A 25,570-nucleotide genomic window follows, 5' to 3' on the forward strand; every position below is an offset into this window, starting at 1 on the left:
GCATAGTTTTATGGCTGCAGCAGAAATTGACAGAACGACTTACGGAGAAATGGTTTAGAGCGGGTTTTCACAGATTAGAATGAACTTAAGTCGACACAAATAGGAACTGACTCAAGCTAAACGTTCATTCTCCGACTGAAAGAAGGCTTTAAACCGATTAGAGAAGTTCTTATTGTACTCATACGAGCCACGAAAGAATGTGGGACTTCGTAGACAACATGTTTTGACAAAGCTTTCACTAAACTTTAACTGACTTAACTTTAACTTTTCTGAGGAATTTTTGGGTTTTATAGATATTGTGGCAAGCAAATGCTTAAAACTGAATCTAAGATTAATTATTTAAAATAAATAGAATATACACTTTTACCAACCCTTTTTCTAATGAGAACACATTCAAAGCTCTGATTTAATAGATGATGTTTCCAGCAAATGTTTAAAATAGAACTTGTAATTTAAGTACGATCTAGAATAAAAGCTCGTATGAAAGCTTTGGCACGATATATATTAATACACATAAATGTTTAAAATTTAATCTAAAATTTAAGCATCACACAACGTAAAAGCTTTTGCTAAGCTTTTGTTCTAATGAAAGCTGTTTCCTGATATTATTTCAATTGAACCTGAAAATTCAGCCTCTTATAAAAGAGAAAGCTTTATTTCAAAAAATCACAACGTAAAAGCTTTTGATAAGCTTTAGTTCTAATGAAAGCTTTTGCCTGATAATATTTCAATTAAACCTGAAAATTCAGCCTCTTATAAAACAGAAAGCTTTATTTCAAAAAATCACAACGTAAAAGCTTTGCTAAGCTTTTGTTCTAATAAAAGCTTTTTCCTGATTTTATTTCAATTGAACCTGAAAATTCAGGCTCTTATAAAACAGAAAGCTTTATTTCAAAAAATCACAACGTAAAAGCTTTGCTAAGCTTTTGTTCTAATAAAAGCTTTTTCCTGATTTTATTTCAATTGAACCTGAAAATTCAGCCTCTTATAAAAGAGAAAGCTTTATTTCAAAAAATCACAACGTAAAAGCTTTTGCTAAGCTTTTGTTCTAATGAAAGCTTTTTCCTGATATTATTTCAATTGAACCTGAAAATACAGCGTCTTATAAAAGAGAAAGCTTTATTTCAAAAAATCACAACGTAAAAGCTTTTGCTAAGCTTTTGTTCTAATGAAAGCTTTTTCCTGATATTATTTCAATTGAACCTAAAAATTCAACCTCTTATGAAAGAGAAAGCTTTATTTCAAAATTCAATTCTAATGAAAGCTCAAATAAAAACTTTGTCACGATAGATTTTATTCCAAGTGAATAATTCAATCTAATTCTGAAAATGGAAACTGCTTCGATTCAAAACATTACATATATGTATAGCATAAAAGCTTTCACTAAACTTGTGTACTGATGAAAGCTCAAATGAAAGTTTGTACTACAGCTCAAAGTTCGAAAAAACTGAAAGCTTTCACGTTTGATAATTTCAAAAAAAGTATTTTCTTTCAAAAATACTTAAAAGACAAACTTTAAAGTTATACATACTCTGTTTCAGTACGTATGCTGCACTCAGCCGCGACTGCAAAGTACTGCAGTATTGCTGACTCACTCTGCGTAAGCTGCCTAGCGAAGATTTATCATATTTGCTTTGCCAAAGCTAACTCGCTGCGCACGTTAGACAACAATAAACAGCAACAAAAGGAAACAGTTTGCTAAGAAAGTTCAAGTTAAAAGACAAACATCAACACAAACATGTATAGATATGCATATAAGCGTAGTATCACATATCCTTGGCAATAACTCCCAGTGCTACACACACTTCCTGTCATTGCAACAAACACGTTTTTGTTGTTGTTGTTGCTGATGATGATGCTTTACGTGTGCTTTGACAGCAAGAGCGTTAGGCTATTGTGCACGGATTGCACGAATCGGGTAGACAACGCCTTTAAAGAGCGTGCAACACACGCTAAAACCTTCGTGCGCCTTAATGTATGCTTCAGCACTTGCCTGCAAGATGACAACGACAAGACACTAGTGGCAGCAAGCACATCTGCACACACGTATACAGGCATTTGCCAGCGAACCGCACCGAAACAAACAAAACTAATAGCAAACAAGCAGCCAAACAATAATAATAGCAACAACAACAATACGCATAAATAACAATGGAAACTTAACGAAACTACAAACAGCGCGCCTGCATAACAACGGAAAGGCGCTGGTGGTAGTTGTGGCTGTGCGGCTGCGGTGCTGGTTCAGAGTTGGTATTACCGGCATGCACAACAACAATGCTTGCCACATACCGACAGAAAATGCGACATTGCGGTGCAAATTTAAGTGCCTTGTCGCAAACGACGCGCGTGGTCACAGCGGAATCTGGCAGAGACTGGCGCATATATACAAATAAAAAACTGTGAATATACTTATACACTCAATATATATTTCAATACTATACATATGTATACTTCAATTTCTGCGCCAAAGGTCAGTTGGCAGCAAAGTGCACAATCAATGCATTTATTTGTGCTTTTATGACTTTCTTCCACTGGCCAATTGTTGTTGCTGGCTGCCTTAATGGATCAGGGAGCAACTAAATGCAGAAATGTTCAACGGCCAAAAGCTCACCAGCAACGAGCTGGAACGTCGCACACACACTTCCTGCTGCAATGGTGGTGCAGTGCTGCCAAAACTTTGCTCGTTTCCTACACTCACTTTCATTTTGTTATCGAGTGTCCCTTTTTCGGGCAATAACTTGTATTGAAATGCCCGGAAAAGCAAATGGCAGTAAGCAGGAAAGCAAAAATAAAAAAGCAAGCAAACAAACCTATAGCTTGTGGCTCCACATAGAGCGGAATAGCAAAAGCTTCGGCACTTGGAAATCCGTACGATTCAGCAATGATAAAATCAAATTGGAAATTTTATTGTACCAGAAAAAAGTTTCCAAAAATTCCAAACATGCCACCCACAACAAAAAAATATTGCGACCAAACCCGAAAACAAAGTCAAGTGCAGTGAAAATGCAAAGCGCAAACACAGACGTGAGCAAGAGCTTTGAAATCAAAGGAGTGCAAGGGTTTGAGCACATTTTCCAATATGTAACATAGAAACCCAATAAGTGTGTACAAGTTTTACAAATTGAAAAGATAAATTCTCACAATGACTAGTCAATTTCAGCCGAGCAAAACTTTTGCCTTTTTTCCTGCCAACTGTTTCTGTATCGCCTGCTTAATGGCGAAAAAGATTTTGATAGCGGGTTTGGAGGCTTCAAAATTCCAAGTAATCGACGATGATTGTTGAAACAAAGGTTAACGGCATAAATAAATAGATTTAGTGAAAAAGGCTGGGACTAAGAAGTTAATTTAGCAGAATTACTTACAAATTGCAGGAATAAATTGTGGTAGAGAAACTTGACGAAGAACTGTAAGAATGATGAAGAGCACAAAAACTAAATGAAAATTTAAATAAAAATTAAATTAATATCAAGTCATTTGTTATCTTAACGATAAATGCTACTTAACGAAGCTTAAAAAAACTGAACGAAAACTTTTTATTGAACTTAACGAATCTTACATCAATCAAACGAAACTAGAAAACTTAAAGTTGCAATAAAAGCAACTTAACGAAGCTTAAAGAAACTGAACGAAAACTTTTTTTGAACTTAACGAACCTTACATCAACCAAACGAAACTAGTAAACTTAAAGTTGCAACAAATGCTGCTTAACGATGCTTCAAGAAACTGAACGACACTTTTTTGCGAACCATGAATTCAACTTAACGAAACCTACATCAAACTTTTTATCAACGATAAATGCAACCTAACGAAACCTACATCAACTTAACGCAACTAGAAAGTATTTTAATACTTAACTTTTCTTGAAATTATAAGTGTACAATATATAAAAGCTTGGTAAAACATAGTTTACAAAAGTAAACCAGATGCCAAAAAAAACAAGAAAGGTAATTAAAACCTTAACGAGCTAAAACCTATCCTGAATTTCAGTGAAAATATTTTGTCCAATAAATTGTTATGAATTTGAAGTGCTCCAATTATTGAAAAATTGAATGAGAAAAAACAATTTAAGACTTAACGACTCTTCAAAAAATTGCAAACCCAACGAAATTTGTTAATTGTAAAATAACATAATAATTAATTTTAGGAAATTGGCTTTTTCTAGCTTCGCTAGAAAGGAAAAAAAGTAAATTTGCTAAATTTTCAAGCTTTATAAAACTTAACGAAACTCTGGAAAACTTAACGAAACATTTAAAAATTTTAGCATAAGTTTTGAAATTTCGAAAACAAACCGAATGAATTAAAAAAATTCTAAAACTTAGGGAAACTCTAGAAACTTAACGAAATATTAATTAATTTTTTTTTAATTTTTGAATCACAAAACTTTTTATGAACATCAACGAAACCTAAAAAATATGTATCTAAGCTTTTGAAAACTTATCGAAACTTTTGAAATCTAATCGAAAGTTTTGAAATCTAATCGAAAGTTCTAAAAATCGAAGGAAGCTTTAATGTGAATTTAAAAACTTAAGGCAAATCTGGAAAACTTGTCGAAACCCTTAAAGAAATTTAACTCGTACTTTCTTAACGAAAATCTAGAAAACTAGTAGAAACTCTAGAACTCTTAACGCAAATCTAGAAAGCATATAGAAACTCTAGAATACGAAAAAGATACATAAAAAGTTTTAATTCAAATCCTAAAACGTTTAGACATATAGAAACTCTACAATACGAAAAGGATACATTAAAAGTTTTAATTCAAATCCTAAAACGTTTAGACATAACGGAAGAGGCCGAATTCGTCGAATTCTTCCGATTACTTTTCTTTTTTCTTCTCTTGCTTCTTGGAAGAAAGGCTTTAAAAGCCTTTTTCATGTTTAGTAACCCTTTCATTGCATGCAAATTACCTGCCATTATATGAAATTCTTAAATACATGTAAACTTAATATTATAATCCTGCCTTTACAAGCTGTTGAGCCTGCCGCACACATGTAATTATTTGTAAGGGAATAACTCAATCAAATTACCGCCTTAGAATGGACTTATCTGCACAATACCCACCATGTACTTATCTAACTGCCTACACAAAGCAATTTAAACGCATACACAGATATTTACATACATATGCTTACGTATGCACGCCTGAGTGAATGAGCAGAAGTGTAGGTAATATGCCGTGATAAGATAGACAAATTGCAGGAAAGTATATGTTACACAAACACAAACAAACTACAAGGAAAACGCTTGTAACAGACAGGAAAGTGTCTGCTTGTAGAAGATTATATGTGTGCAACAATAATCGCACACATACATACATACATGCATGTATGTTTGTATAAACACAAGTTTTTATATTCCGTATGGCATGTCGCCACCTTAAGACGACTGACTTCTACAAAATAGCTGCCACCAGCGACACCGAAAGTGGCACGAGCAATAGCAATAACAATAGCAACAACAACAAAAAAACCATCAAACTGCCATTTTGATAACGCATTTTGTTATTTGCACTTTGCAATGACAACTGCTCAGAACACAAAGGAAACCAACGAACAAATAGCTGAGTGAAAAATACAAAACCAACAAAAACGCAGAAGAGATGTGGAAAATAATCTCAACATTTTAGCTTGTTAACACAACCAAGAAGCGTGTTGGTGCAACGACCGGTCGCCAGCAGGCAGCCACCGGTGACCGGCAAATGGCAAGTGGCTTTGCAATGTGCTTTCCAATTGCTCCCGACGGCTGGCCGGACAAGCCAACTAAAGAAACAGTCATCAAATAAGTCGCTATGTGGCACGATAGCGCAATGTGGAAAAAGCAAAGTGTAGTTTTGTGTAAAGATTGCACAAATTGCACGGACGACATAGAAATTACATGTATTGTAAGTGCTTTTGCAATGCGCAGCCAAAAATAAAAGCGAATCGATAAATAAAAACAAGAAAAACCGTTAACTGCGTTTGCACCGAAGCTTTAATACACTTCACAAACATAAAAGGTTGCTTAGAAAACTTGATTTTGATCGGTCAGTTTGTGAGACAGCTATACGTATATGCTATAGTAATCCGATCTGAACAATTTTTTTAGAGATTGCACCATTGCCTTAGACAATAGGTTATTACCTAATTTATTGAAGATATATCGGCAAATGAAAAAGTTTTCCATACCAGCAATTGATCCGATCATTCAGTTTATATGGCAACTATATCTTATAGTGGTCCGATCTGAACAATCTTGTCAAATAAAAAGTTTTCTATATAAGGATGTAAGTCTGATCGTTCTTTTTGTATGACAGCTTTAGGCTCTGGTCCGATATTGGCGGTTACGAAAAATCGACAGCTTCTTGCGGAGAAAAGAAGGTGTGCAAAATTTCAGATCTATATATATATACAAATAGATGGGTCTGGTAGTAAACGAGGGAAAAGGAAATATCTACTGTTATCAAATAAACAGTCTGGTCTTGGCTCTGTTAACTCTTGGCACTGTTAACTCTTGGTCACTGTTAACAGTCATAACTATGAAGTCGTAGATAGTTTCATCTATCTTGGAAACAGCATTAACAAATATACACACAGATGGCCTCAACTCGTCATGCTGATCATTCATCTATATATTTTATAGTGTCTTCGATCTTTCTTTGTGGGTGTTCCAAACTTCGTGGCAAAATTAACATGCTCTATTTAGGGTATAAAAATAAAGCGAGTAATCGTATTGCAAATAGAGATTAAAATTCTGCGATTTATTTTATTTCCGTTTTAATTCTTATTCCTTGTATTTTTTTTATTTGATTTTTTTATACATTTTTTTACTTCTTTTTATAGTTTTTTCCTGTTCCTTTACTTTGTATGTTTTTCAAATCTTGCACTCTTTAAAAACATGCCAAAAGCAACAACAATAAATGTTGGCAGCTTGTGTTAACAGCTAACAAGCCGAATCTCAAGCACTTGCTTGACTTTGACTTTTTAAGCAACGCCCACGAGCGCGACATCGTCAGCGCCAGCAGCTACGCCGACTGCGCACTTACAACTGCCACGCTACATACTAATCCGGCCACTCATTGTCAGCGCTGTTTGTGCGTGTTCAATGCATTTTGCACACGCTATTTTTTGCCAAGTTTACGCTTTTACATTTGGCAGTGTGTGTGTGTGTTTCTTCCTTATGCGCTTTTATACTTAGCTGCTGCTGCAGCTTCTTGCCGAATTTTGGAATTTTCTCATGGCATCACTTTTCATTCGCTTTTTTCTGTCTTTTACTTGTAGTCGCCATAACGTGGACAAATGCTCCGGAGAATCAATACCCCATACTCGGTGAGGACTACACTGTCAAGTGTGAAGTGAAGGCCGATCCCAATCCAACCATAGACTGGCTGCGCAACGGTGATCCGGTAAGTAGTGCATAAGGATGTTATTAAAACTTCATGATTTACTTAGGAATTTCGACGACAGCAGAGACGCTATGCTATGCCATGACATGCTACAACAACGATCAAATAACTGCACAACTAAGCGCGTGTATAGGAGTGTGTAGTGAGTGTAAGAGTGTCGTAAGCAGCATCTTCCTTACGAAATGTTAACCCAAAGGGCACAATTTTTAAAATATATTGTTGTTTTCGTCACCACACACATATACATATATACACAACTATTCGCACACTTTGCACTCCATCGTCAGTATGTTAGCGCGTGTTGCAAAAACTTGAGTAAACTAAAATTTCTTACTCTTAATAATAATGTTGAGACTTTGCAACTTTTTTACTCAGCACTTGCGGCACAACCTTATATAATACTTCGCATAGTTTACATATAGACACAAAGTACATACATGTAGACGAAATTGTCGTTTGCATAAATTGAAATTTAGCTTGTCACTGAGCACTTTTAAAAGACTTTTACGAAACTTAACGAAATTGTTAAGTGTTTTTATGTAATTTCATGTTTTCACTGTAAATATGTATGCATATACATTGGCTCCCATAGGAAATATGCGGAAAATTTGCATACGAAGAGTGAAATTAACTACTATAATCTGCGTTTATGTTATAATAATGGATACTTATGGGTTAGTTAAGTTCGGCAAAGCATTACTAAGTTAAAAGCTTAAAGAATTATAAAAAAACTTAACTTCCTTTGAAGTTAAGGCCTATAGCAGGACGGCGATACTAGCCTTGAACTCATTAACAGTTCGTTCAGCGTTGATCAAGGAGTGCCTTACCTCGCTATCAATAGAAAAAAGATAAGACTGCCGTTGTTACCAGGCCACAGCGGAATCGTAGGAAACTTTAAAGCGGATGAGGTACCAAGGAAAGGCACCCAAGAAGCGCTATCAGTAGAATGTAAGCAGGTCGGTGTTCCCGTAACCTCTTGTGTTCTACTAGCTTGAACAGCGCTGGGCCAACACCTGTATATGCGTTGTCGCAAAAGCCTTTGGCCCAAGATCGATCGCAAGATATCTAGTGATCTCTTGCACTCAGTAAGGCTAGCCTCTCCCTTGTTGTGTGGCTTTTAACAGGCACTATTGGCGTCCATGCTGTAAGGCTGGGAATCCAGTTATTTGCAGAGACTGTATGGAAGAAGACGAGGTGGAAACAACTCAACACTTCCCTCTTGACTGCTTCGCGTTTGGGAGATCAATTCTTTAAACATTTGGGGGCACATACCTTCAGAGATTCCACCGAAATGGCGGAAAAGGAAATTAAACGCAAATGCAAATTTATAAATTCGAACACAGTAGTTCTTTTTTTCTATGACTTAAGAACGAACTATATATAGCAGTCAACGTGCGATCCCTCTAGATCAGTCATCTAACCCAACCTAACTTGATTCCGATTGATTCAGTTTGCATAACAGCCTATGGGGATCCGATCAGAACAATTCCATTAAAGATCGCACCTTTGCCTTGGATCGTACGGATGGAACTTATCAATAGATGTAGTCTCTCAAAAATACATGGAAACCTTATTAGCTTATCGTATCCATATTTGAGCTTATGCTTTAAATCTCATATATTATGGTGGATATATTATATCCCAAATAAATTAATTTTGTTATTTTGACTTTAGAGATCCCTTCATGCCTTTGTTTTCTATAAATTCGTCTAGATAGGTTATTAGAAACATGAACTTTTAAAAATTATAATTTATACATATTACTATATTTCAACACAACCAATATAAGGGCTAGTGGAAATTTAATCATAACCTGCTTTCAGATTATCTACTCAAGTCCATTCCAGCTAATTTAATACATTATTTACAGATTCGTACCGGTGATAAATATGTAGTAGAAGCGCACGGTTTGCTCATACGCAATGTACAAGAATCCGATGATGGCATTTACACTTGCCGTGCGGCTGTAATTGAAACTGGTGAACTGCTTGAACGCACCATACGCGTTGAAGTCTACATACGTCCAGTTATTACGCACTTACCAACCACACTCGAGGCCGTTGAAGGTAAACCTTTTGCCGCGAATTGTACCGCCACTGGCAAACCAGTACCAGAGATTTCTTGGATAAAGGACGCCGCTCAACAGAATGTCGCCACCGCCGATCGCTTCCAAGTGAACCCACAAACTGGCCTACTCACCATTAATTCAGTTTCACAAGACGATTATGGCACCTACACTTGCATAGCCAAGAACGATGCCGGCGTGGTAGATAAGAAGACCAAATTGAATGTACTGGTGCGTCCACAAATTTACGAGTTCTACAATGTAACTGGTGTAAGTAAGAAGGAAATTGCTATCACTTGCCGCGCCAAAGGACGTCCGGCACCCGCTGTCACCTTCAGACGCTGGGGAACTGAGGAAGAATACGCACCAGGTTTGCAAGCCGATGATGAACGCATCTCTTTGGAGCAACATTTTGATGAGGAGCGCGGCGAAAGCACGGGAACGCTACGCATTACAAGTACCACACGTAACGACGATGGACTTTATCAATGTATTGCGCGCAATAAGGGCGACACCGCTTACAAAACCGGACACATAACTGTAGAATTTGCACCAGACTTTTCGCACATGAAAGATCTGCCACCGGTCTTCAGCTGGGAAGAACGTAAAGCCAATCTCAGTTGTCTAGCGCAAGGCATACCAAATGCAACAATCGAATGGCGCTGGAATGGACGCCCACTTAAGGATGCTTATGATAAGAATCTTGTCATTATCGGTACCGGGCCACGTAGCGATTTAATTGTGCATCCTGTAGCACGCCAATACTATTCCGTTTACAAATGCATTGCCACTAATGTACATGGTAGCGCCGAGCATGATATGCAATTGAAAGAGGCGCGTGTGCCCGACCTAGTTGCCGCCGCGATACCACGTCAGCTCACCGCAACAACAATCACCTTTGATATACGCGGACCACCAACGGAACTAGGTTTACCCATCACCGCCTATAGCGTACAATACAAAGAGGCTATTAACCCAGATTGGTCGACGGCACTGAATCGTACCTGGTCACCAGATTCTCCCTACATCGTGGAAGGACTAAAGCCACAGACAGCTTATCAATTTCGCTTTGCGGCACGCAATCAAGTCGGTTTGGGCATGTGGGGCGTAAACCAACAGCAGTCGACACCCAGACGTTCAGCGCCCGAAGAACCCAAGCCACTGCATTCGCCGGTGCAAAATGACAAGGAAGAACCCGTTGTAGTGTCGCCGTACTCCGACCACTTTGAGTTGAGATGGAGCGTGCCAGCTGACAATGGTGAACCCATCGATTTCTATCAAATCAAATACTGCCCAGTAAGTAACACTACAATAAAATATTAGATGTGCGCTTGATATTAAATTTCCTTAACTCTCTCTCTCTCCCTCTCTTCTCTAATGCAGGGCGTAAAAATGGCCGGCACTTGGCATGAACTGGAAAACCAATGCGTCTCACAGGATGTCGTTGAGACCACATCGTACGAGATGTCGCGTCTAAGTGGCAACACCTACTATCGCATCGAATTGCGTGCGCACAATGTGATCGGTTTCTCATCACCAGCATCGATTGTTATGAAGACGACACGAGGTGAGTCCGATTCTGCTAATAATAATCTGGGGACATTATTGTATTCGGCCGGTTATAATTCGGCGGCCGATTCGCCACATAAACACTACATTAAATTCATGACCACAACGAGAACAGCCGGAACGAGAACTGCAACAACTGCCATCACAACAGCAACAACAACTGTCATTGCTCTCGCAACAACAACATGCATAACATTAATTAGCATTGTAGCAACGATGTTAGCTTAATGTCGCAAAGAAAAAAACATACGAAAAAACTCACACTAAAATTTCGTAGAAACCGTAAACGAATTTAACGTTAAAATTTCAAATTTTACATAAAAGTTTTTCTAAAGTAATTGCAATAGTAATAGTAAACACAATTGAAAGGAAGTAATACGAACGAAAACATATATTTTTTTAGAGTAGCATGAAAGCTGAAGACACACCGTAAACTTGCGTCTAAAAAATTTTGTAGATTTGCTTTTGTAAAGGAATTGAAAATAATTTGCTTTAATTCGACAATTAAAATTTGGTTTGAAGCGTAGTGTCTTGCGAATATATATACATACATATATAGATATAATTTTTAGAACAAAATAAATTAAAATAATTGTACTTTCTACAAAATCATTAAAAAAGAGTTGCTTCAATTGTGTTTGGATTGTTTTTTTTTCAGTGTATTTTGTGATTTAAGATTTTCGTATCTAACAATGCATGATTTAGTTTTGAAATGTTTAATTAGCAGTTTCTAACCTTACTTTAGTTACCGTGATTCTAGATATAAATAACAATAACTGTAACTTTCTCCAAAGCAATTTCATTCAGTGCTCATAAAATGCTGCCGTACCCAGTAACTTTGCAATGAAAATAGAAAATATTTATAGCATCTTTAGTCCCCAATACATAAAAATAAATAATAAATAGTTTTCATTATTATCAGGCATTGAATATTGAAGAGAATTGTTAGTGAAAACAGGTGCTCATGTTGTCCGTTCAAGCTAAAGATGTGTATTTATCGGGAGCATTCGAAAATAACCGTTAGTTTGCTGACGGAAAAATCACAAAATGTCAATAACAGCTGTATTCTAGTAAAACAGCTATTTCTTCTTAAACAGAAAAAGACAAAAAATATTAAAATATTAATATTTTTTTTAATTGTGCTCAATAATGCGAATTTTCGGTACACTTACTGTTTTAGAAACTTTCCGTTCATATTTATTCTCTCACTAACTCACGGTGAACACTCTACGTAACTTATTAAGGATTGTACAATTTTTTATACAAAATAAAAATTTCAAAATCATTTATGGATTTTACAATAACAAACAAATCCTGCTCAATGCATAATTCCAAGCCATAACTGTAACTGCAAAATTACACTTAAAGCAATCAGCAACAGTTTATTAACCATTATACGTAAATTAAAATACCTCCATTCAAAACTAAATTATGCAACAAAAATACACTGAAAAAATATTAAATACTTTTAACAAGCATGAAATTTAAGTGCAAAAAAATATTTTTTTTATACAAAAAGTTCTCGTGAAAGTAGGCAATATCACACAACATTACAAATATTAACATAACATTTAAAGCGAAACAACACATTTTCCAAATCGAAAATGAATTCGAAAAAAATTGCTCATACACTTACATACAATATTATACCAATTACTACTTAATTACAAAATATATGTACACGTATTTATTTAATTTTTATTTCTACTCAATATTTTTGTTTCGTGTACCCCAATACCTTATGCAGGGCTTACACACTGTTGTCACATTTAACCCCCGTATAATTTTTTCTGCATTTCGTGTGAAATTTTATGTGCTCTCTTAACTTGAAACCATTTTTTTGTTAACAAAACTCAACTAAATGTCGAAAAATATCAATGTACCGTTTTCATATACCGTTTCTTATGTTATTGCTTGCTGTCTGCTCAAGTTTATGTAAAACTTTCAAGGTTTGTCTGTCGAAATTGTGTAGTTTTGTATGTTTTACGCTCATTACTTTTTATTGCTGCAAAAAAATATTATTTTCTTTTACCTTTATTGTATCTTATAACTTTTGTTTTTTAAATATCTTATCATATGCTAGGCATTGTTGTTGCCAATACCTAAGCGCGTCAACATTAGTAATCTCAAATTGAATTCCATTACATTTTTACATACATAATTGAAAGAAAAATGAAAAATTGCTTTGAAAAAAGTGCGCTATTTTTAAGTTAGTTTTTAATGCTCCTTAAAAATACATACATATAATATGTTTAATATTTTTACTTAATATGCAATAATTAATTTAAATATTATAATACATTTTAAAGCTACTAAGTAAAGTGATTCAGTTGCGCTCAAAGTAGTATGAACTAGTAAAGAATAATATGTGAATTAGTGAAATGGCGAAATACACTGGCATTCGAAAGTATTAGAATTCATTAGTTTGTAAAATGAAAAATTAAAAAGAAAATATCGTATGCATTTGTTGGGTGATGACTAGGTGTGTCACCGTTATGCACGCACACTATACATGAATTACAAAGAAAACTTCAAATTCAACAAACCCCAAAAATGTTACTTGTTTCTTCAGTGCTCTCAAAAACAGCATAATGCCACGTTTCCACCATGTCATTAAAAAATCACTTAAGTTAGCAGTCACCACCCAACAAATTCAATTGCTTTGCCACTCTAATCGAAAATAATTGGAATATTTCATCAAAAATATATATTATCAGCCACTATTGTATACGCGCAAATATTGCATAACTTTTGTTGTAATTTATATTTTTGTGTGTGCATATTTTTATGTAAAAAATGAAAAAATTCGAAATATCTGCGTATAGTTATGTGAATCTATATGAAATGAAACAAAAAAATCATATATTTAACTTAAGTAAACTGAAAAATATTGGTTAAATATATTAACTTACTATCGTTTAATATTTATTAGGTTTTAGTTCCGCTCTACATACTATTTGCGCTCACATACTATCACACTCTCTTTCTAATTTGTTTACGCTCACTGAATATTTTTTATAAACATATAACTACATATTATATAAATACATATTTTTTAGTTAAATTAATAAGTAAACAATTTTTAATTTCATTTTTTTAAATAAAGCAAACGATTATAATATATAATTAATTAAAAAAAAGTTAAAAATAAAAAAAATCAATAGCATTTTTATTTATATATTAAAAAGCATCCACTCACAGTATTTTTTGTTGTGCTCTAAGTTAAATCGTATGTTTGACGCTCTTACGCGCGCTCATACGCTCGTACTTCGTTCATATGTACGTTGTGTTCGTTTAACAAGCTCCTTTGTATGTTTGCATTGTGTGTTTTGTATTGTAAGAATTTAATTGTAATTTGGTGTATACTTTTATTTCTCTGAGTGTATGTTTGTATGCAGGTAACTATTTTGTTGTAGCTATTTTATGTACCGTTGTCTACTCACAATCTTCTGACATTTTTCTCACTTTTCTCTATTACTTTATATATTTGTATTGTGTAGCTGTCTGTGGTCATTGTTTTTAATTTTCTTTATGCATTTTACTCGTATGTACTATGTATGTAATTTGAAACAAAAATTCATAACGGTATTATTTATTATGTGGCCAACTGTTTTTAACTAATTATTTGTTTATCATTATGAGGGTTATTTAAAATATTAAATTCGTAATATTTATATAAATATTCCCAAGCAATTATATAAAAAAAAAAATTGCGTAATTTTATATATATATTTTATAAATAATTATTTAAATTTTTTTGGTATATTATTTAAATCATATTTTTATTTTAGAATCGCTAAATTTCGTATATCAAAATATATTTCAAATATTCTCATATTTTTTTTTTGCTACATAAAGTTTATTAACTATAATATTATTTAAAATCGTATATATGTGTGTATATTTTATAAATTTTATTAAATAAATTTGGACATATTCTAATTAAATTTATATTTTATTGCATTTATTTATATTTATATCTATATATTATATTTATTTAATTTATTTTATAAAATTTTATAAACTTTTTAAACACCTTTTCCTTAAACTAAGTCCTCAGTAATACAGTGTAAGGGTCTCAATTATGAATGAGAATATAAAACAAAGTTTTTATTTGCAGTACGTCTATTTTTTTAATGAATATATTAGGGTAATAATATTATTATATTATTTTAAAAAGTTCAAGTCAAAAAAGCGTTACGTGGAATGGGTTGGTCACAATAATTGAACAGTGTAAACTGGGTATTAACAACTCGTCAAAATGTTTTAAATGACATTTCGTGAAATAACGGTTTTACAAGGGGTATAAAGAGCTGCTTATTGATATTTTCATCAAATTTAAAATTATACTAAAAATTAAGAAGGAAGGTTGAAAACAAAACTCATTTGTACAACGCGCGAACTTTACAGTTAACCGTTAATGAAAAACTTTTCCTGAACGAAGTAGTTGGTAATTGGTAAAATAAAAATAAATCGCGGAGGATTGTAGCAATTTGTTTAATCAATGAATTATATAAATTAAAATTGTGATTCTTAAAATTTATTGGATAACTTAGAGTAAAAATAATAAATAATATTATTGACTCCATTTTGCAATATCATTTTTATAAAAAAAAGAATATTTTTTCAAAATAACTACTTAATAATTTCATTAAAATATTTAAATATAGATATTTTTCAAAATCTCAAATTTATAGTTATTATTACTTAATCAATATATGTATGAGTATTATTATTCCCTAAACAGGTTATATTAAGTTTCTCGCGAAATTTTTAAGACACAAAAAGACACGTCAGAGACCCTATGATATATATAGTACAGTACATATGTATATAAATGAAACATACGACGAGCTGAGTCGATTAGGCCATGTCTCTCTCTGTCTATATGTCCGATCGGACCACTATAGCATATAGCTACCATACAAACTGACCGATCAAAATCAACCATTTGTATGGAAAACTTATTTATTTGACGAAGTATCTTCACGAAATTCGCAATACACTTTTCATTGTCTAACGTGACTGTACAATCACCAAGCAAATGGTTCAGATCGGACCACTATAGCGTATAGCTACCATACAAACTGACCAGTCAAAATTAACATAAAAAAAAACTTTTTATTCGGTGCAGGCAAAGTTTAAGTTTTTTGTTTATTCGGTGCTGCCGAAATTTAAGTTTTTCGCTTTATTTCTTTTTAAGCTATTTTACTCAGTATTTTAATATGTACATTTAATATGATATGATTCTATTATTCTATATATTAATTTTTTTCTAGCAGTTTTCTGAACTAAGTCATTATTTCATAAGGTTTCTTTTTTGTTGACATTCCCCCGCAATTAATATGATTTTCATCTGTCACATCATTGAAAATCGACTGATTTGCAAACTTAACAAACTTATTATATTTATTTTATTCTTATTGGAATATGTTTAGTGCGTGTTTTTATGGGTGTAACCGTGTTTATAACTAAACACCCATTTTTTAAACAGTTATTTTTCGTAAGTGTTTAGCGTGTGCCATTAAGATTATGTGTTTTGTTATATAAAAAGAAGCAGGTAAAAATGTGCAAATTTCAAACAACATTTACTACCACACTGCAAAATTAACCAAATATCAAACTCACAAGTGTCATATAACGCAAAAATAATAACAACATGCAAAATCACAAGTGTCATTTAAAACCAAAACAATAAATACTAATTAGTGCCACAGTCACATCCCGCAACGCCCGCAATTAAAAGCGATTGGAAAACTTTACGCATTGGACTAACAAAAACTGCTATCATAAACTCAAACTATCAACATTTGACATTAAAAATTAAATTAAATACAAAATTAAAGCTAAAGCTAACCACAATTGCTAACACGCACCCCACCCCATTAAGCACTGCAAGTATTTTGCCTCAACAACACTACAAACAAACTCAGCGACCGCAAGTTGTGGCAAGTTATTGTAATACGCTCGTTTAGCAAGTTTGTATCATTTCGCAAAAATGAGATTTCCCACACAAATGCGCATTAACACAATGACAAAAGTGCGTAAAGTTGTGCTGATGGCGCCACATCCGCAAAACACTGCTTTACGCACACTCTCTTCTCACACAAAAGAAAGGATTCCTTGCCAACCCCAACACATTCAAGCCTCAACCGCTTAAATATCATACTCTTACATACACATAACGATTTAAACGCACAAAAAGCGACAAACATTTAACCCACTCACCTCATCAAGTCACAAGACTACAACAAACATTGTAGTCTAAGAAAATACAATACCAATGACATTGCTCACACAAAAACGCATTAAAAAATTAACAAGAGTCACAAAGTTGTTGCGTTTATTTTTGCTACACTGTTTCACAACTCCTTTGTCGCTTTGTCTAAACTTTGTGTTTTCTTTGCTTTTCTCTTCCACTTAAATTCACGCACACCTACTAAAAATAAAAAACAATAACAACATGCTGCTGTCCCTTAATTAAAATGCTAACTCAAAATTAAAAAAAAAAATTAATTAAAAAACAATTTAACAAAAAATATAAAAAACGCAAACAAACCACAAATCGAAAATGCCTTTGCACGTGCTTTTCTAGATAATCCCTACAATGGTGCGGCGACCAGCATCCGTGGCACAACGACTCAAGCACAAAAGTGGCAACATTGCATACTCCTAATAGCGCTGGCGACTATCGCAACGTACGCGTGGCCACAACAACAACAGCTGCTGAAAATTGGCAACATGCCGCGGACCACAGTGACGGTGAATTAGATTAGCAACGCCGTTTACTAAGCTAGGCAAGCGCTTAGCTGGCCAGAAATGGAGCAGATGCAGTAATGTAGTAGTAGAAATGGAAATAAAGCAACTTGTAAATAAAAGTAGATAAACGCATACATACTTAAAAATACTACGTGTACTTATGTATGTAAAACGAATTGAGAAACCGTACACTTCCATATAAGACTTATGTGTATGTTGCTTCAATCTGTATTCCACTTTACTGTACAAAGGATACCAAACGGAAAAAATAGTAAAAGCCAAATGAAATATTAGACAGCTTTTATATTATAATTGGTATTTGTGCAATGAATATAAAAACATAAAAAATTAAATATTTTAACAATGTGTGCTTCTACTGTTACCTTTTAGCAAATATTTTGCGTTATTGAAATAAATAGTAAAAAATATTGTACAAACTAACAACAATTTAATAAGGCAATATGAGCTTCACTTGTATATACATATATAATATATTAGTAAATTTGTTCTTCTTATAGCGTGAAATTTTAAATAAACCTTGTTATACGCTGGTTATTTACTTAAACACTACATTGTTATTAATTAATTTTAATATTTGTATGCCTTCAGCTCTAAACCGCGCGCATTTATTTACTGAAAGCTGACGGAAATTTTAAAAATATAATAAAACAAATCCATATTCACTTAAAGTCAACCAAGCAACAGTTTGTATGTACATACATACGTACATATATATATAAAATACATGTAATTCTAAAATAAAATAAAAGGTCAACATTGGAGTAAACGAGTTTTTGTTTATTATTTTTTATTTTATTTCTTTAAGGTGCATTACCATTATAATCTTTCATTAATATGGTATACTATTTTTTAATCTTATTAGAAATACTTATTTTTCTATTATTATTATTTTTTTCAATTATGATTTTTTCTACTTTTTTTGAATAGTTTTTTAGTTGCATAAAAATTATAACTTTTGAATTAATATTTTTTATTTATTATAATAAATGACAAATTATATTTTAACTTAGAAGCACTTGCTTTTTCTATTAATTATTATTTTTTTATTATATAAATATTTTTATTTATATCCGTTTATATTACATTTCTTTATTATCAGAACATTATTTATCCAAAATCTCCATTCTGACTAACACTGCCATATATTATGCATAATAAATGTATAAATAACATCATATTAAGTAAAAAGCAGATTGATAGTTTTAAGCCAAAACAATTTACAGACAAAGCCGTATAAAATCAGGTTAGGAAATCCCTACGACATACTGCAGACCGCACAAACGCGAACATTCTCCACGGAATGTACATTTTCCATGCAACGAATAAATCTTGTGAACAACTCAAAATTTTGATAAACATATTACAGTGAATTTTTGAATGGTTTTTTCTGAACACTTACTAATATTTACTAAAGATTTTGTACGTAACCAAGAGGGGAAAGGAATTTATAATTTAGTAAATGCATATTCCAGGCAAAATTCCACAAAATAGGACTAAAATAAACGCTAGTTTCATTGTTTACCAACATTTCAAATTAAACGGTAGTAACAAATGTCGATAAATATATCGTGGGCAATTGCAAAATATCGATGGTTGAACGGTTGTGTAATTATGCAGTGTTTACACAGCGAAACACAATACTAAAGGGAATCTAATATATGATATTATTTATTGTAAAGTATGAAAAATAAATAGTAAATGATTTATAGAATAAAATAATAGAATGAAAAATATAAAACAATGCAAATAAAAAAATAATTAAAATTAAATAATTACAATAAAAATAAAAAAAATAGGATATGCACAATATAAGGAACAGGCATAAACAAACTTATTATGCGAAAATATTTAATATTTTAATAAAACGGAAGTTAAATATAAATATATATATATAGCCTACGCAGTGTTGTAAAAATAGTACTATTAATTATTTATTTATTATTACGTTAAACTTGCAGGCGTGTTATTAGTCGTTGGTATATGTATAAATGCAATTTCCGATAATCTTTTTTCGCGTACCTCTGTACGAATATAGTGCATATTGTATACGTTCTTAGGACAATAAACTATATTAAGCTGATATTTATAATTGTGTAGCAGTTAAAGCAATTAAAGCTACTTTTAATGAAGAAAACTTAGCTAAATGAAGTATTTGGCTTAATTTTTTTCTTTGCTTCGAAAGTTAGGGGTTAAAGTTATCAAAAAGAGTGTGCCAAAATAGTGTTTCAAGAGGTTTAGGTTATATTTATCTCTACAAAACAGTGATTCCTTTGGGCGGTAAATTAGCGTACATAATAACATAACTTGTTTGCCGTTAAACTAGTGATCTGCGTGACAAGTTATCCGATCGATTTTAGTAGATCTTATGAAATATTTCTACACATATTTTTTTTAAATTACATGTTGCAGTTTTTAGAAAAAAATTAATAATTCGCGAAAGTTTATCAAAATATTCGTGCTAATAAATAGAAAATTGATTTATTTAATTTTAAATCATAAATCATTAAACGCATAAAAATCCACATTTATACAGTCTGTAAATAAATAAACATCAATATCTAAAATTAAGGTGTAAGTATTCCATATATTATTATATATATATAATTTTAGTACCAGTTAGATATTATAAATATTAAATGTGTTTAACTAGCAAAGTAAATTGATATACATACATATGAACTCGTCTATAAATTAAGCGTTTGGCTAAATCATGTGTAGTTATAATGAATAAAACACTAAAAATATAAAATAATTGTAAAATTTGCATAATGTATAGATATTAGCGAATGAAATATAATATAGTTAAATTAATAATAACTCTTGCATAAATTGAAATTATTTAAGAAGAAGCTTAAAGTGAAATAATAGGCACGCCAGTAAAAAATTTACTAATTGATTTAATTACGGAGCTCTTTGAAACAGGCAAGACATTTGTGCTTGTTAGTCGAAACAGTGCAATTGATGTGAAGTTCAGCGTTCATATGGAGCATGAATCAAGGACATGCTGGCAGCAAGGAAAATAATAAAATCTCGTATATATAAACATGTACATATATATTTTAAAATCGCTTGTTTTTTAACAAGCTCTTACAACTGCACAAAAACGTAATATTATTGTTGAAGTACGAACAAATGATGTAGCCACAGTTAATGACATGAAGTCGTAACTTGCCACGGTTTTGTATTAGTTACGTTTCTGTAACATTTTAAGCATGTGTTTTTATATTTTTACAATAAATAATAAATTGACACATGTAAAACTTACTTTTCTACTGATAACTATTGAATCACATCAGCATAACTTATCACGGAAACTCTCCACAAATCATGTAATAAACGTTTAACGTGTTTCTTTACATTGCGCATTGTCTATACGCACTGTAAACACCTGCTTAGTCCGGCAAAGAAACAGTGCAAGAACTAACATGTTTCAAAGGTAACGAGTATCAAAGGTATAATTAGTGATTTCTATACAGCTGTTTGTAATATGAAAATAAAAAAGTAAATAAAAAATATTTATTAATGTAAAAAATAAATTTATGTTATAACTAGATGCATATCAAAAACAAAAACAAAAACATTTGTACATTTAAACTTTAATTAATACAAAATTCAACTAAATTAATGCTGACTTCTTAGTAGTAGTTATTTTAGCTATCCCCAACCATGACCCTCAATGAAGATAACACTCTTAAGTTTTATTTTATTATTTATCAAACCCTCAACACACCTTTTTGCAAAATACTACACTTTTCGCGCACATATTTATCGATTATTGTTCTCAAAATACCAATGTGTCTGTCTTTTAAATAAAGATTTTTTAAACAAATCCTTTCTACAGCCTATATATAATTTATTTTATACAGTATTGTACAAAAATGAAACGCTTTGTATGCTTAAATTTATTTATTATTCAAATGTACATTAATGCCGCCCATTCAAACAATTCCATTTCAATTTTACAGTTGGCCTCACTTTATATAAGTTGTAAAATTATTATTTTATCTAGCATACATACTACAAGTCTATACAATATCAAACTTATTTTTTCTTTATTATTACAATTATTTTTTTAATTTTTTCATTCAATAATTATTATCTTACATATGTATGGCTTAAAACAAAATCTGTTTGATTTCCCTTGTAAAAATATTTGTTTGCATGACTTCACTCACACATTGAACGCAACCTGCAAGTTGATTTTCCGCCGTTGTAAGGAATGCTTTTTATGCTGACAATTGGTACATTACTTTTTTTATTATTATTCACTTTTGTTTGCTTCAAATTTCTTATTTTAGTTTTTATAGATTTTCGTATACTATTTCAGTAGTTCTGTTTTTAATTTCGTTTATTTTGGTTCACAAACAAGCAAATACTACATATACACACACAAGAATGTAAATTATAAAAATTTTTATTTAACGGAAAAATAGCAATAAATAATAATAAGTATTAATAACTAATATGATATGTAAAAATTTATTTTTAAGTTTAGCTGTAATTATTGTGAATGACAGAAAATTATGTATGCCTGCAGGAAAGTGATACAAATATTATTATTCTGTAAATTATTTTTATTCAGGGATTTTTGTTGATATGCACTTTCAAAAACTGAAAAAAAAACTAATTTTTTTGGAGTGCTGTATTTTAAAGTGTCAAAATACCTGATAATTTACGCAATATAATGTATTAAAAAATCATAGTTTTTTATTTCGATTTTTTAATATATATAACAAAAAAACATCATTGAAGAAAATATTCATGCAAAAATCAAGAACTTATTTAAATATAATTTTATTATAGGTTTTTAATATGCTATTTCTGATTTCTTTAACACGTTTATTTTTGAATATTTTAAACCATAAAAAAAATATTGTATTATACATGCATAAATAATTTCTTTATTTTATTTTTTTAATATACTATTTCTGAATTTTTAACACGATTGTTTTTTAATATTTCAATCATTAAAAAATCTTCGTTAAAGAAAATATTCATACAAAAATTACAAGTGCTTTTAAATATAATTTTTTCATTTTATTTTTTTTTTAAGTACTATTTCTGTATTCTTTTACATGGTTAAAAAATGAAATATACAATTATGCAGTGAATATTTTTATTTCAATTTTTTTAATAGACCGTTTCTGAATTTTTTTTTTATAATTTTATGCAAAATTATAATAAAAAATTTTATTATACTATTATATTAATATTTAATATTTTTATTTTTTTTTTGTTTTTGTTTTTGATATTCTATTTATAATTTTTAAACACTCTGAATATTCACTCACTTTGTATCACTTTAAATAATTATTTTAAATTTTTGGCTAAAAGCAGATTTATCAAAATTTGTCCACGTTTTTCAAAATTCACACATTTAATGATTAAATCAAATGATTTCACTTTCCTAAATTACTTTAAATAATTATTCACTTTTTTAAATTACTTTAAATAATTAATTTAAATTTTTGGCTAAAAGCAGATTTATAAAAATTTTTACAAATTTTTCAAAATTCACACATTTAATGATTAAATCAAATTATTTCACTTTTTTAAATTAAGTTTTAATGCAATTTTTTTATTATTTTATTTTTTATAATTAATTTGTTATACAGTTACTTTAATTTCATTTCATTAATGCCTTAGCTTCAAATTTGCAAACTTATTCACGTAAAATTTTATATAAATTTAATTATAATTCGGAAATTGTTTAATATTTGCACCGTATATTTATTATTTGCCTTTTATATATTAATATCAATCTTAATTTAAGTGCTGTAATTTTTAATAAAATATATTTTTATTTTATACATGTATGCATATTTTTTTTCTTTTCAATATTTTTTTTTTGTTTTATATATATTTTTTTGTATTTTTTAATTTTATGGCATTAATTTAAGTGTTCAAAATTTTAATTTAATTTCTCTTTTTATATATCTTCCTCTTTTTTTTTCAATTTTTTTATTATATATATTTTTCTATTTATTTTTATTTTTACATTTTATTTTATGAGTTTTTCAAGGAGAGAAGTATTAAAAATTGTCAATTTTTATTTTTAGATATTTTAAATATAACATTTTTTTATTGTTTTTTTTAATTTCATATACTATATAATTATATTAATTTTTAATTTTTATTATTATCTTTTTAATTTAACGAGAAAGTGTTGAAATATTTTAAAATTTTTTTCATATATTGCTAACATCAAAATAAATTTTGAATTAAATAAACGTAAAAAAGGGTATACACTCGAAAAAATCAAATAAGGCACATTAACAGAATATATTTTATGCTTACATACATCATTTTCTGTCAAAAATATTAAAATATTATTGTAAATAATCATAAGTGCTGCATTTTCAATTTCCTCCATGCCTTTAAGTATTCCATAATTTTACTTACATTGCGTTTTTCCTCACCTAAACAGGCATCGATGTCATACAAATAGCCGAACGGCAAGTGCTCTCCTCCGCCACCATTGTGGGCATAGCTGTGGGCGGCGTGTTGCTGTTGCTCTTCATCATCGATCTGCTATGCTGTGTAACGGTACGCATGGGCGTAATGGCTACCATGTGCCGACGGGCGAAACGTTCGCCATCCGATATCGACGATGAGACCAAATTGGGCAGGTAAGCGCATTAAAGAAAATTTCGCTCTAAATGTAATTGTATATTAATTGTAATTGTAATTTAATTACAATTAAACATTCCATTATTTATAAAATGGTATTGCACTAAAAATACGTAATTTCGTATTAATGAATAAAAAAAATGAGTAAAACGAAAATTAATTAAATTTTTTTTCTTTCACCCTTCTTTTTCACGCATTTATTTGAATTTTGCACAAACAAAAACAAAATTGTTATTTTTTCTTGTTGTTTGTGTTTTTTCTCTTTATGAAAACAAACCCACACCGGCTCAGTGCGAGTTCACGCGGCACGCAGATGGATCTTGAGTACGCTTGGGTGTTTGCTAGACCAAAATCATTTCTGCTCAATCGCAATTCATTGGTTTTCGTTTAATTCGCATTAATTTCATTTGCATTTTTACACACGCTACTCAAATTGTGCCTTAATTTCACATTTCATTTCCTTTAAATGTCAATATACATAAATGTGTACGTGCAGCCTTATATTTTTAGTGCAATATTATTTAGACCTATCCTAGACCGCGCACTCCCCACCGATAATCCCACCAACCAAACCGACATACAAAGCAAAGCAGAAAGTCTCGATATTCCACGGAAGTTTAGTGTGTGTGTCTTCCGCACAAAGTATTTATGGTATACGTTCATTTACTGTAATTAATCCCGTTATCCATCACTTATATTATATGTATGTATGTATGTGTATCCGTGTACGTGCATATGTGTTAATAATACTGTTTTGTGGTGCGTAAGTAACCCACATCACAGCGCTTTTAATTGAACTAACTTTAAGCATATAATGTTACGAGTACCGTTGCTTAAGCAACAAGTAAGCAATCAAACACTGAACTACGTACAATCTTCCATAATCACTTTCCAACAATAGTATCGAATCTGTTCATATTTGTACAACAACAACTTTTGTATTTGCTATTTGTGTGTAACCTCCTCAACGCCACCTTCCGCCTCGCCATCAAACATATCCATTCCCATGCTCCTCACTCACTCTCTCTATCATACATCCTCGCGCTCCTCATTCTAACAAATTCACCAAAACCAAAAAATAAAATAAAAACAACAAAACGTGAAACATTTAACCAAGCAGTCTTTACGGTTGGCATTTCCCGCTACTT

The 25,570-nt window shown here is 31.4% G+C and overlaps 1 protein-coding gene across 8 annotated transcripts in view; it reads left to right on the top strand.

Annotated features, from left to right (window-relative positions):
• LOC105234203 (fasciclin-2) overlaps window positions 1-25,570 on the top strand; it is a 265,932-nt gene that overhangs the window by 237,244 nt on the left and 3,118 nt on the right. For 4 of the 8 annotated variants that reach the window (XM_049455950.1, XM_049455952.1, XM_049455951.1 and 1 more), the window contains 4 exons: window positions 7,254-7,378; window positions 9,249-10,739; window positions 10,827-11,010; window positions 24,220-24,421. In XM_049455950.1, coding sequence (XP_049311907.1) covers window positions 7,254-7,378; window positions 9,249-10,739; window positions 10,827-11,010; window positions 24,220-24,421 — 2,002 coding nt within the window. Of the gene's footprint in view, window positions 1-7,253; window positions 7,379-9,248; window positions 10,740-10,826; window positions 11,011-17,607; window positions 18,559-24,219; window positions 24,422-24,713; window positions 25,519-25,570 lie in introns of those variants that run through there. The other 4 variants (XM_049455953.1, XM_049455957.1, XM_049455955.1 and 1 more) reach the window with 2 other exon arrangements.

Source organism: Bactrocera dorsalis, chromosome 4 (genome assembly GCF_023373825.1).
Source record: "Bactrocera dorsalis isolate Fly_Bdor chromosome 4, ASM2337382v1, whole genome shotgun sequence".
NCBI lineage: Eukaryota > Metazoa > Arthropoda > Insecta > Diptera > Tephritidae > Bactrocera > Bactrocera dorsalis.